General features: G+C 38.8%; 1 protein-coding gene across 1 annotated transcript in view; it reads left to right on the top strand.

Moving 5' to 3' along the window:
- The first annotated feature begins 622 nt into the window (after positions 1 to 622).
- zc3h18 (zinc finger CCCH-type containing 18) overlaps positions 623 to 14148 on the top strand; it is a 36960-nt gene continuing 23434 nt past the window's right edge. Inside the window, 9 exon segments of the mRNA XM_042496286.1 lie at positions 623 to 777; positions 2521 to 3494; positions 5748 to 5832; positions 7944 to 8092; positions 8473 to 8568; positions 9126 to 9268; positions 12420 to 12449; positions 12772 to 12886; positions 13269 to 13534. Of these exon segments, the coding sequence (XP_042352220.1) occupies positions 2532 to 3494; positions 5748 to 5832; positions 7944 to 8092; positions 8473 to 8568; positions 9126 to 9268; positions 12420 to 12449; positions 12772 to 12886; positions 13269 to 13534 (1847 nt within the window). The 5' untranslated portion in view covers positions 623 to 777; positions 2521 to 2531.

Raw genomic sequence — 14148 nt, forward strand, 5'->3', positions numbered from 1 at the left:
TTTTTGACCTGGGATATAATAGTGATGTGATGTAATATAATATATAGTGTGTTATATTGTATTATATTGTAATGTTACGTTACGTTACCTTATGTTACCTTACCTTGCGCTAGCTTCCGTTATATTACGTTGTTATGTTATGTTACCTTAAGTTACTTTGCGTCATTTTATGTTATGTTATGTTACGTTACCTTGCGTTATATTACGGTACCTTATGTTACCTTCCGTTATGTTATGTTACGTTACGTTGTTATGTTGTTTTCTTACCTTACCTTGCGTTATGTTATGGTACGTTACGTTACGTTATTTTACATTATGTTACATTACGTTTCGTTACCATACATTACCTTATGTTATGTTATGTTGTTATGTTACGTTACGTTACGTTACGTTACGTTACGTTACGTTACGTTATGATGGCTAACAATATAACAAGTGAGGATGCTCTTCTCCAGTGGAGCCGGTGTCACTGATCGCAGATCGGTTTATTTCTCCTGGCTACATTAGTACTGTCTCCATGGTGACCCGCTGATCTGATCTCAGATCTGCCCTCATTCACTTCCAGCGCGGCTTTTTTTCTCCCTGGGCTGTCGTATGTTGATGACGTCGAGGTAATGGCCGCTCTCGCCGTGTCGTGCGGAGTGTTGTATTTTCTCCACCGTAGCTGTTAAACTAAACCGTATAATATTCATTGTAAGCTGTACAAAAACGCCATCGGCAGGAGAGGGCAGTTGTTAACGCAGCAGTGCCGTCTTTGAAGAGCTCCGGGTCGGCAAGGTGAATGAAAATGTGTGTTTTTTAGCAGCTAGCAGAGCGCTGGCTGCGCTGCGAGCTGAAAGTTAGCTTCGGGGGAGGCTTGCATTGTTAATTCAAAGACAGACGAGTGTGTTACAGTGTCCGCTCGCTGCTAAAGCGGCTAAATCCGGTTAGTCATACCGTTAAAATGACCGGTGTATTTGTTTATATTTGTGGAGGAAAGGCAGCTTTTCGGCGGGGCAGTGTGCTCGTCGGCTAGCCTGCTCTGTCGGCGGCGAAGGCCTTGTTGCCTCTTAGCGCGACCCAGCTAACACAAGTATTAACTCAGCCACCGGTCATGTTTACGCTGCTGGGGCATTCATTTATTTGCAAACTCGGACGTGTTGTCTAACTTTGCACACTAACATAGGGTAGTGTAATCATTACGAGGCATTTGATGTTTTTTATAGCTCGACAGTTGTTAGCTAGCTTACTATTGCCAGTATTTGCTGTTAGATTCATAGCGCACGGAGCTAACTGACAGTAATTAAATCAGTTGTCAATTATGCACATGTTGTTATGTCTAAACCTCATTTAGTGATCTTGAATTTCTAGTCCTTTCCATTCATATAATCAGTTTATCGAGCTAACGTTGGTTAGCATTTCTTTGCTCAGACAAAGTCCAAATCACCCCAAAAACAAACATTTTTGTGTGATATAGTCCAATATGCTTTACTGCGAGAGGCTCATATGCCAGACTGAGTTTGTCTGTTTGTGCAGTTCTCTGCTACAGTATCTACAGTATACATACAGTATTAGGTTAACCTTTTAACACATTAGCAAATTAGTGTGATTTCCTAAAAGAAAATGGGGAGAAGGCAATAAACAACTTAACAAGACAGTTATTAAAACGTTACAAGAAAACCAGTTAAGCAAAACAAATAATATTTCCCTATTTTATTGGATAACTTGCTAATAAGATAAGACAGAATAAGATAAGATCATCTTTCATTAGTCCCACAATGGGGAATTTGCATTATTTGCATCACAGCATTACAAGATAAATAAAGCAAAGATCAAAGCAGTAAAATAAGACGCAAAACTGAACAATTAAAAGAAAAATATTTACACCAAGTGCAAATGGAAAATAATTGAACGTTGTCATAAATGGTCCACTTGGTGTGTGTGGTATACTGGGAGCGGTGCTGGTTGTACAGTCTGACAGCAGCGGGAAGAAATAACCCTGCCTCTTTTTTTTAACTGATTTTATGTCATTTTCTTGTCACCTTTTACTAATTTCTTGCAGTTCATTTCTTCACCAGTTGTTTTTTCCCCCCATCACTTTGAAAAAAATCAAACCAATTTGGTTAGTTTTCAAAGGGTATAATAGGTTGTGAAAAGTGTCTACATGCAGTGCAAAACATTTAAATCGATCCATGCTTCAAGGGGTTAAGTATGTGTTAATGAGCTTTAATAAGGAATGCAATTTCTCTGGTAATTCTCTTTTGAATTTTTCCCTCAACAGAAATTGTGTTGTGGTCATTTGCAGTTGGAAAATAATTTTATATATTAATATTTTTTTTTTCAGAGTGCATTATTTATATTTCTGCAGCTTCACTGGTTATGTTGTTCTGAAATCATATTCTAGCTGCTATGCAACCTTGCTGACATGTAAAGATGAGTTCTTTTCATGATATAGAAAAGCAGAAATTTAGTGTGGGCTCAGTTTGGATATTGCATGTTGACAGTTACTTACAGATGACTGTTTTTTTCTGTTTACACCAGAATACTCTTTAATGGATACTCCTGAAAGCCCTACGCAGTCCCCTCAGTCCCCTGAGGAGGAGGAGAAGGGCCTTTCTGACAGTGAGCTGCTGGATTCTCCTGATGAAGAGGAGGATAGGGTCATCTCAGACAGTGAGATAGTCCACGAAGAGGAAAATGGGGGGCTTGGTGAGGAGGAAGAGGATGATGTGGTGGAAGGCAGGGGAAGAAGTTCTGAATTAGAGGAGGAGAGGGAAGAAGACGATGAGGTGGTACCTGACTTTGTCTCTGATCCAGAGGATGAGGAGCCGTTAGGAGAAACAGAGGGAATGGGACAGGAGGATGGGACCATTGTGCTGATGGAAGGAGATGAAGATGGTCCACAGGGGGACCAGTTGGATGGGGAGGACGAGAAGGAGGAAGAGGAGCAAGAGGATAGAGTCTTTGACACGCCACAGTCTCCAGACTCAGAGCCAGAACAGAGCAAGAGCTTCACTGCCGAAGAGGACGGAGAAGACCGGGACGATGGATTCGATGACTACAGAAAGGACGATTCAGCCGAGCCCGAGACAGCTGATGTGGATGATGATGATGAGGAGGAGGACAACAAAAGCAAAGCTGAGGAGGAAGAGGAGGACGAAAGGATGAGAGCTGAGGAAGAACAGAGGAGGAGAGCTGTCGCGGTGAGGGAGATGAAGGATGACTCGGCGTCTGTTTCCCGCGAGCTGGACGAGCACGAGCTGGATTATGACGAGGAGGTCCCAGAGGAGCCCAGCATCCCTGCACATGAGGAAGAGGAAGATGAGGAAGACACAAAAGCAGAGAGAGAAGAAGAGGAGGAGAGTGAAGACAAGAGCAGTAAGAAGAAGGAGAAGAAACCAATCCTCCCTCCGTCTCCTAAAGACTCCAGAGGGCCCGAGAGGATGCGCAGAGATTCCTTCAGAGACAAAAAGAAGGAAGAGGATGATGGAGAGATTGATGAAGGAGAGATTGATGTAAGTGATCATAGTTTGGATTATTTGTTTATCAGTGTTTGGTGATTAGCTGGATGCAGATAAATGGAAAAAAATGTTCTTAGCCTTTTTTTACATTTCACTTTTAAAGGTCAAGTGTGCAGGATTTAGTGACTTGTGTTTTTAATTTTGGCTTAGGTGAGTGACATACAACTTAAAAAGGTAGTATTTTATATTTATTTTAAATAAAAACATCACACCCCCAGCCTCCCCTCTCCTCTAAAAAAATAAATAATACAGTCCCACAACAGCAGCATAGAAGCTAAGCGATATACAGCTGTGGACGGGACCAAAACAAAAAATATTTTAGCAACCTAAAAAAATCAGTATCATTTTAAGTGTACACTGTATTTGATTATTTTCACCTCTTTACCTTCCACAACAGCTGATGGAGGCAGCAAAGGAGCAGCAGCTCTGCCGTTCAGTGGAGTAGAAAGACAGTTTTTCTCAATGGAGTCTGATGTTTTTGACATAACAGCTGAAAATCTCGATTGGTAAGGGCTGTCTTACGGCAATCTAAAGAGGTGAAAATATTCTAAATATAGCATAGGCTACACTTAAACTGATACTGATTTTTTTAGGTGGCTTAAAACTAATCAATAGAGATAGAGTTGGCTCAGCACCGTTAGATTATATGTACGTGACGTGGTGGTTTTTCTGCCTTGAAGATACTGAAAATAAACAGTTGTGATTGTAATTCAGTCTATATTGTACGAATTAAATATAGCTTTATTACACCAAGCTGAAAGAGGGTATATCTTCACCTACTTCACCTAAGAGTCGGACATACTCCGTCAATAAATCGATTTTCCCCCGTTGCTTTTATATTGGGACAAGGACAATTAAATGGCCTAATCGAGCTATGACCGGAGCTCGACTTAACTGCGTAAACACACTGAGTGTTTGGTTTTTCCGTATTGGGCTACTGTAGAAACAACATGGCAGATAACGTGGAATAAGACCTGCTCTGTATGTAGGTACAAGCAGCTCATTCTAAGGTCACGAAAACACAAGGATTCTTAGTTTTAGCTGATTATACGCTAATGTAAACTTAGTTATGAATGTTCAATTTCTGCCTCCATATATCCCTAAAGCTCACACACACATGACCGTCAAATGCAAATGAAAATTAGGATGAAAGTGAAAAATTACAAACTCTCGTGAGTGTTACAATTTACTAAGATTCAACTTCCCACATTCATGGAAAACCTGGAAAAGTCATTGAATTTCACGATCACATTTTCCAGGCCTGGAAAAGGCATGGAATTAGTAAAAAAAATAATTGAAAGTTTTTAAAAAGTTGTGGAAATTTGTTGTGTATGATGAAATTGTTACATAAATCTTCCGTGGAGAGCCTTTCATGTTATGTAACGTAACGGCAAATTCATTTTCTGTAGCTGTCGACGTAACATAGCTCTAATATGCACCGATGTGTGAAGTTTTGTTCACAATCATGTACGATTCATCATTTTCTCCCACTGTTTGTCTCTCCCATTCTGTACGCCAGCTCAAATTATGCATGAAAATAATTTGAATCTGATATATCTGATGAACAATTAACAATTCAAGCCTGAAGGAGTAGTGACAAATTACAGTCCAGCCTGGGTGGGTCGAGCCCACTTGGGTTCGGGCAGAGAATCAGACCTCTAACCAGTCAATATCTTTAGAAGAGAAGCTTTTTTTCCTTTTGCAGACTTAGAAAAAGGCCTGTCTCTGGTATCTGGATGAGAGAGGGTCTGGTTGCAGTTTGCCAGTAAAAAGTAGTTGGCAAGCGACATCTTGCAGAACAGACTCAAAAACAAATGTGCGCTCGACTGGCATCGCACACTCAAATTAGATTCTGCTCTCACAGATCTGTGCATGTGCCGCTCTCAAATGTTGCAGACTGAGTGGAGCTCTGAATACTTTTTGCTCTTGAATCCTTTTTTGTCGATATATTTCAGTATTTTTCTCCCTATGAAGTCGTAGACCTACTTTGATTCTGAGTGGTAACCCCGGGGTCACATACTTTTGTTTGTTCCTGTTTTGAAGACAAAAGCTGTCAATATTGTTTCATTGCTTTATTCGATTTTTATGTTGCATTTAATAAATAATGCCAGTTGCCATCTGCAGAATATTGCACCAACTTTAGAACATGAAATAGAGTTATTTTATATGTTAATTCTTTTTTAGTGTGATTAGCAGATACTCAGAAACAGTAAGATGGATTTTGGTTTGCTCTTTGTTTGTGTGCAGGATGATGACCTGGAGGAGGGGGAGGTTAAAGATCCCTCAGACAGGAAGATCAGACCACGTCCCATCTGCAGGTTCTTCATCAAAGGTAGGTGGTGAGAGCAGGTTTTACCCCAGAACTCAATAAATATATCATCACGGCTGATATAAGTGCAAATTTTATTTTTAAGGTGAGTGCCACATCGGCAAAGAAATGTTTCAGGTCATTTTAAAGCAGCGTAGCCCTTACATAGCTTGTCCACCAGAGAGCAATGGTGTTTCATCTTTCAAAAGTAAAATATCTCACTCATTATATATGTCTGTTGGAAATCTTAAAGAATCATGTTTAATGGTTCCCCTCGATTCTCTATATTAAATTGGGGAACCATTAAAGCTTTTAAAGCTGATGCTGCTTTAGAGGCTGAATGCTGCCTATTCATAAAAAGTTTTACGTCTGTCGTACTTGGTTTGTTGTGATAATAAATTAGTCTTTTAACTCATGGTGAGATGTACGTTGGACTTTGAGACTTTGTGGGTATTTCAGACATTGTTTAGAAACTCAATGAGAAATTTACACAGACATGAATAACTCATTTACACTGCTTATCCTGATTATGATCATATTCGGGATGTGGCGTTTACATGAGCACATATTCCAAGGTTCCTCATGGTCATGGAAAACCTGAAAAAGTTATTGAATTTCCCAATCTTATTTTCCAGGCATTAAACAGTAATGAAATTAATAAAAAATCATCCTAAGTTTTAGAAAAGTCACAAAATTTTGTTGTATGTGATGAAATTGTTGTAGTAATCTTACATGGATAACCTTACATGCAGCAGTATCCCAGTTTCCTTTGGAGTATTTAAGCTAGCATATTTGAGTTTTTTACCAGTCTCCTCAAAAAACAGGATGTGGTGTTTACATACTCAAACACATAAATGGGATACTCCAAAAACCCAAATATAAGGGATGCACTGATTGGATATTTTGCCAATATCCGATGTGCTGATAACAACTCATTTGGCTAATAGCTGATACCAATATCAATAAATCCACTTTTACCCCACCTAATTTTTGTGATCATCAAATCTTCTCTGTAGAGGAATAAACATATTATACATAACATATAACATAAAACATAAGATGCATTGCTTTTCAGTGTATGTAATATTCATTCATTGAGCAAAATAACAAAAAATATTTCAGTTTAGGGTTGATGTTTTGTAAATACCTACTGTGTTAATAAAAAAAAGAAAATCAGTTTGTGATATGTATTCCTAATGAGCAGGTTTTTCGTGTCCATGTCCCGCGCTCATTTTTGACAGTTATAGTGTTGTGTTTCTAAAGAGGATTATAGCACAGGGCTGCTGTCACATCTGTTAGGACGGCCGTAAAGTAACACACGTGAAGATAACGTGCTATGACTTGTGTCGAACTTTGATGCGCACAAATAATGCTGTTAGGTTAAACACATAAGACTCAGTGAAGAGACATTAACAGTTATTGAACACTGACTCGAACTCTAAAATCCCGTGCCCCCTTAAACATTCAATTGCAACTATGTAACATCTGTATAATTATAGATGTTTAACGATCTGAAACTGTGGTAATGTATTTGTGCTGCTGTGATTAGAAACATGAACATGTGAGGGATCATGTTCCCATTTACGTCAACTCTTGTTAGTTGTAGTTGTTTGACAGCAGGAGGAGCTGTTGCACTTACTATAGATTTGACTTTTTTTTCTGTTGGTCATAGTCAGACGTGTTTTCAATAAGAAGCATAGAGACAAAGCAGTTTAGACAGTTGTTTGTTAGCTAGCAACAAATATAAGGGTTAATTATTGTTCCATTAATGATAATTACAGAAGAGATAATAGGGATAGAGCACCACAGTTAATGTTGATATGGGCCTATATGTTTTTCACAATTTGTACCAAGATTTTTACAAGAATGCATTTGAGATAATTTAGGATACCTCTCACTGGCATTTGTCTTAAGACCATCATGTTTCATCCGTAATAAAAAACATTATCCTCGGGCTTTTGTAGTTTACTTGAGCCGTAATGAATAACATCTCACTCTTATTTCAGTGTCTTAAGCCAAGAAAGTGCCACAAATATGTACATATTTATTTTTACATCACTCTGGGTAACTCTGCCTGTGTTATCAACTGACTGCAAATGATTTTAAACTTTATTCGTACATTTTGCTTCCCACAGGAAATTGCACATGGGGTATGAACTGTAGATTCATCCACCCCGGAGTCAATGACAAAGGGAACTATTCCCTCATCAGTAAGCCAGACCTCTTCTCACCTAACGGAGCGCCTCCTGGAGGACCACACCCACTCATACCCAATAATCCCTGGGTACTCTTACTCTCTTACTTTTAAATCCTGAAAATGGTGTATATTTGTAAGTTTTGAGGAGGTTGTGCTCACTGCTTTGTTATTGTTACTTTACGTAAATACATTACAGTTTTATGACGAGGATCTGGTTCTACCTTATCTGCCATTTTACTTACAGTATAATCTGAACTGTCTTATCCTCAGTTTTTTTGTATTTGTATTCTATTTGTTGTATTTGTTCTTCTGTTTCATGTAAGCATCTTTTTAGTATGTTGTATTCTTTATTTTGTTTTTTTGGGTTTTTTTGCTATTCATGTAAAGCATCTTTGAGTACTTAGAAAAGCACTGTGCAAGTCCTAAAAATAATAATAATAATTATTATTATCATGAATCTGTTTTAGGCTGGTCCTGCAGTGGAGGAGCTCCCTCCACCACCTCCTCCAGTGGAGCCTCCTGTGGAGAGTGCCTGGGAGCGAGGTCTAAGGCATGCCAAAGAGGTAAACTTCCAACTTCCATGCCTCTCACAGAAACAATTCATATTTTCATCAAATATGTCTTTTTTCATAATGTATAGGAGTTCAATTTTTGGTTGGTATGTTGTCACCCACATGTTTCCTAAATTTTAATATTTAATGTTGAATGTAATAAACAAAATCAGGAAAAAATATGGAAGTCTTTGCTAAAGTTGGTCAAATGTCACCCCTTGATATATTCCTAAAGTGTATTTTCAAGCCGAATAGATTTTGATCTCCACCTTGTCATAAAAAATTATCTGTGATGTTCACTGAAATATGGCTTGATGCTGATAGGGCATTGTTTCATGTGAAAAAAGGGGAACTGCCCGACTTTGCGTGTACAACAAAAGAAACGCGTCATAGTAAATGAACAACACACTTATCTCATAAAAATCAGCTTTTAATGCATCAACCGGAGGTGTCTTGTCTCTTTTTATGGCATCATAAAACTTGCAGTTCTCTGTGTGGTTCAAATTCGCCACCAGCTTTATCAATGTCTTAATCGAATTGTTTTTTTTATACGACTCTTTGTCCCACAGGTGCTGAAAAAGGCCACCATCCGAAAGGAGCAAGAGCCAGACTTTGAGGAGAAGCGCTTCAACGTGACCATCGGAGAAGACGAGAGAGAATTTGACAAAGAAAATGATTTCTTCAGAGAACGCAGCTACCGCATCATCAGAGAGTATGAACCTGTTACACCCAACACGTTGTTTTTCTGGTTACCTGTTTACCTTGCTAACAGCACTTTCTTTTCTTTGTGTCCCCTGAATTATTTAAATGCAGTCAGCCACAACAGACTTGCGTGATTTAACCAAAACTTGATGAAACGAAGCTTCAGAATAATACAAACAAATATATATTTTGTGTAATAGTAATCAAATGCTCACCTGTCCCTGCTCCACCATCAGTTACAGCTTTTTATGCCGTGTTTCCATTACCACTAAAAACTATGCTGCAATTTGCATTTCCATGATCAGTTTAGACACGTCGTTCCATGCCAAATTGCACCTTAGATGGACCCTCCTTGGAAAGAGGTCCAAAAGCACACCCGACCGCAGCCGACCCACAACGATCCGTGTGTGCCAAAAAAACAACAAAATTCCTTATTTTCCTGCTTCACAATAAAAGCTTTTACCAGGACTGTCAAACAATTTGCTTTTTAAATTGTGATTAGTTGTAGAATTTCCATAGTTAAATGCGATAAATCAGATTTTTTAAATCACGTTTTCAGTTCCATTATCATGAATTTCAAAAACATGTTAAAGTCTATATTGATAAGGGAAAGCAAATCTTATCAGATTGTCTTGATAAGGAATCAAATGACAGCAAAAAACTGCATGGGATTAGCATAAAATGAGTTTGTCTGTAAAGGTGAGACTCATGGGTACACACAAAACCTTTTTTTTTTTTTTTATTCACGTGTGTTGAGGTCCAAGGTCAAGGGACTCCTGTGAAATGGACGTTCTGTTTTTCCAACACCAAAATTTTGCCTAACTTGTTCCTGAAAAGCTGGTTGACATGGTTGGTGACACTGGATTCCTCGGGTCTCCAGCCTCCGTTTATACCAGTGGCATTGCTCTCACACAAAACTCAGCCAGTAACCGCCTTTAAAGACAGAAACATTGGCCGGCGATTATTACAGTTTTAAAAAATAAAATGTCATGTGTGCACATTAATCATATCACGTTTAAAGTGTTAACGCTGACAGCCCTAGCTTTTACAAAACAAAATAACAGAGGTCTTTTATTGTGAAGAATCAGCGTGAAAATGCAGAGTGTTTATCACTGAATTAGCATAGATTTGGTTGCATGTTTTGTTTAATAAAAACAAATCTACTGATACTGCAGGGAGGAAAGTAAATGCAGAAACTGCCGCAGTGAAACTTTAGATGAACGAGCTCTTACTGCATCTGTGCAAACAGCTCTTCTTTCACCTGCCTGCTGTGTGACGGAAAATCACACACTCACCCGCTCAAAAAAACACACAGAAAGACCCGGGAACTTTAGCCCGCTGCTTTCACACAACATCACTTTAAACAAGCCCTCATCAGATAATGACTCAGCTTCAAGCGGGTAGCACTTTTGTAATGGTGATGTAACTTCCTGCAAAGCTGGGTTGACGAGTCAAACCAAACCAACCTAGCCATGGCTGTCGAAAGGCACCATCAGTCAGCCGTAACGAAGATGCTGTCAAGCGGCTCATTTCTTTTTAAAATTTAGAAAGCAAAAAGATGCTTCCTCTTTATTTGAACAAATCTTTGAGTTTAAAAAGTTTAACAGTTGCAAAAATGAAACACATTTGCAATGCTACGAAATGACCTCAGATTAAATGAATAAGAGATAATATAATATAATATAATATAATATAATATGATAAAGTGCACAGAGAAGTCGGCGTCCATCGTGGTCTGTCAGTAGCACCTCTGTGACATTATTCTTCCTTTTGCTGTTACTTAACTGCCCCACAAAACTACAGTTCTCACAGGAATACGCCACCAAACATCTCTGATGCTTTCAAAATGTTTTAAAATTTTAAATAACATTTTTTGTCTTTGTCATTAGTTAATTAAAAGCAGGTCCTCAAGCGCCATTGATAAGTTAACAATAAACTGCGGCAGCAGATCATTATTTGTTTGTTTATTTAAGGATTTATTCAGCTCCGTCAGCACAAACAGTTCAAACCTGTACTGGGATTGGACTGCGGCCAGGCGTCACACATTCCTGCACACTAGCGTGCTTCTTTGTGGAGGTGTACATGTTTCCACAGACCAGCTCTTGTGTCATCTTACCTTAAGCTGTATGTTTCTATTTATTGGGAAACCAGTGAAGCCTTAACTTTGATGGCGTTTAAGAGTTAACAGCTTGATTAGATAGCACGCTGCCACATCTTCTGAAGTCATTAGAGCATACCTGTGGGTTTGCATTGAAGTGTCCAGGCTTCATTCCTTCCCCTCCTTTCTCACGAGCTTTTATTAATTAACTCAAATGTTTTTTGTGTAATTGCGTGCTTCTTCACGGGCCAGAGTTTATTACAACGACCCTCAAGGGAGGCTAATTAAAGCAGAGTTATACATGCATGGTTTAAAATCCGAGTGCTGTCATACTCTTTATCAGCAGTACTTCTTGTCTCTTCTCAAAATACTTGGTCAGAACTGACTGTTGTATGATTATTTGTGATAAGGTGCATATCTGGCTATCCTTTTCCATACGAAAATATTTTACATTATGCTGCTCCAAACACACAAGTTTGCCCTTTAATCATTTCAAAACTCTGCAAATAGGCTTGATTTTATAAAAAAAAAAAAAAGAAAACATTGGAAGAAGGCAATGAGCAAGACATGACCTAGAAATTGGCAAGAAATTGGCATAGAAAAGTACCAAAAATTACCTGAAAGTTAGCTAAAAACCCTGCCCAAACAAAACAAAAAACAGGAATGAAAAAAAAATTCCCACAAGGAAATAATGTGACAAAATTGCTGAAATTATAATAATTCTCTAAAATGAATTAAAATATATAATTATTAAGCAATATTTTTTTTCTCTAGCTTTTTTAAAATCATTTTCTAAATTACTAATTAATTACAAATTGCAGGAGATTTATTGCCAAGTCTCTCGTTGCCTTTTTCCCTGTGTTTTCAAAAGAAATCATTTTTCTCAGGGTTTAAAGGTTGAAATACTTTTGAAAGGCATCTGAATGCAGCACAAGAAAAGTTATGGCGATCCAGATTTCAAAGCGTTAAGATTACACACAATTAGTGTACATTAAACATACTAAATATGCTTTGTTTGTTGTTTTGTTTTCTGTCATTGATAATAATCTGCTTTCTTTTTCAGTGAAATGGAGTTCAGAGATCCAGTTTATGGGTAAGTGTAGACCAGCAGCCTTAATAACTCTTTGTTTGGCCGTAGTGAAGACAAATTAATATGTAACCTGCGGAGCAGTCAGACTGGATAAGTTTGGCATTCAGTGACTGAAACTGAAACTGAATTATAGTCTTAAAACATATCTCTGCAATTTTGTCATTCTATAAGATATGTCCAAAGGCGGCTTGTATTAAACAATAGCATGAAAGGAAAAAACAAAAACGGATATTTTGCCCTATTTTTTGCCTCTCTGTTTAAAAAAAACATTTAAGTATCCGTTGAAAGACATTTTATAATTGGTCGAATGTGTTTCTTTCTGCAGTGACCCGTATGCTGATCCATACTACGACTATGAAATGGAGGCCCTGTGGCGAGGTGGCCAGTATGAAAACTTCAGAGTGCAGTACACTGAAGCTCCTCTTCCTTACCACTACAGTGTGAGTATCCCTCACAGTCTGCTTTAATATTTCTCTTTAGCATTAAGGTTTGCATCGCCAAACTGAGCCCTTCAACAACACAAAATAAAGCAAAAATGCCTGATGTCCAGTCAGAGCACAACAGCAGATCGCACAAAGACATGAGAGCACTTATGCAGACAAAAGTAGTCCACAATAAATTCACTTTTTACTACTGCTGGAGTAGCTTTTGTGGAGAGGAATCTATTTTAGGGAAAATTACCGAGCCTTTTTCTGTCAAACTGAAATTGTATATTTGTGAGTTGTAAGAGTTTAGCAGGAATGAGTGGGCCAGGTGCCACAGACAAAGAAGGGAAGCCAAACACGTTTTCGCACACGAGTTTTAACACAGTCATCTCGACAGGAGCGTGAACGCGATCGTGACCCCCGAGAGCGACATCGGGACCGAGAGCGGGAGAGAGATCACCGTGAGAGGGAGCGCCGGCAGAGAGAGAGGGAGAGAGAGCGGGAACGCGAGAAGGAGCGGATGCGGCGGAAAGAGGAGTGGGAGAGGGACCGGATGAAGCGGGATGAGAAGGAGAGGCCGAGGATGCGTCCACCTCGAGACCCCAGGGAGAAGAAAGACGAGGACAAACTGAAACCACGCTCTCCCCTTGGCATGCCACCCAAGTAAGTGAAGTTTTAGTTGTTTTTTTTTCTTTTCTTTATATTACATCATTACATACTATTACATTGATGTTCATCAGGTATCATCATGGTAGTATCCTTTTTTGGCCGGACCGTAGCAAAGCGTAGCCTGCAAAAGTCTGTCCCTAACTTACTGAGTGAATGTTAAAGTTACACCATTGGTCAGTCAATAGTTGGAGTGTCTTTATTTGCTCTTTAAAAATTAAGAGACGCTAATAGTCCTCAATTGTGTCGCTTGAGCGCTTTTATTGCGGTTCCACTGATTGAGTGCTGCTGATTCTGTAGCACAACTCATTCATGAAATGTTAGCAAATCTTTGAATAGATTTGCACATAAATCACCTTGGTACTGAAAACCTACACAGGATTCATGAACCCTGCGGAAAAACTCTAATTTGATCGTAGGCACATGTGTAAGTCAATGAATGCCAGTCAATCATAAATTAACCAAGAGTACCCAAAGAAGCCTGTTAAAATCCTGCAGGATTCCAGTGATTCAGTCAGCTTGTCTCTTATGCCTGATTTATTGCTTGTTATGTCACCGTCACCGACTCTTACACTCCACGGTGAAACTTGCACAACCATTATCTTCGTTGT

The sequence above is a fragment of the Plectropomus leopardus genome, chromosome 11 (genome assembly GCF_008729295.1).
Source record: "Plectropomus leopardus isolate mb chromosome 11, YSFRI_Pleo_2.0, whole genome shotgun sequence".
NCBI lineage: Eukaryota > Metazoa > Chordata > Actinopteri > Perciformes > Serranidae > Plectropomus > Plectropomus leopardus.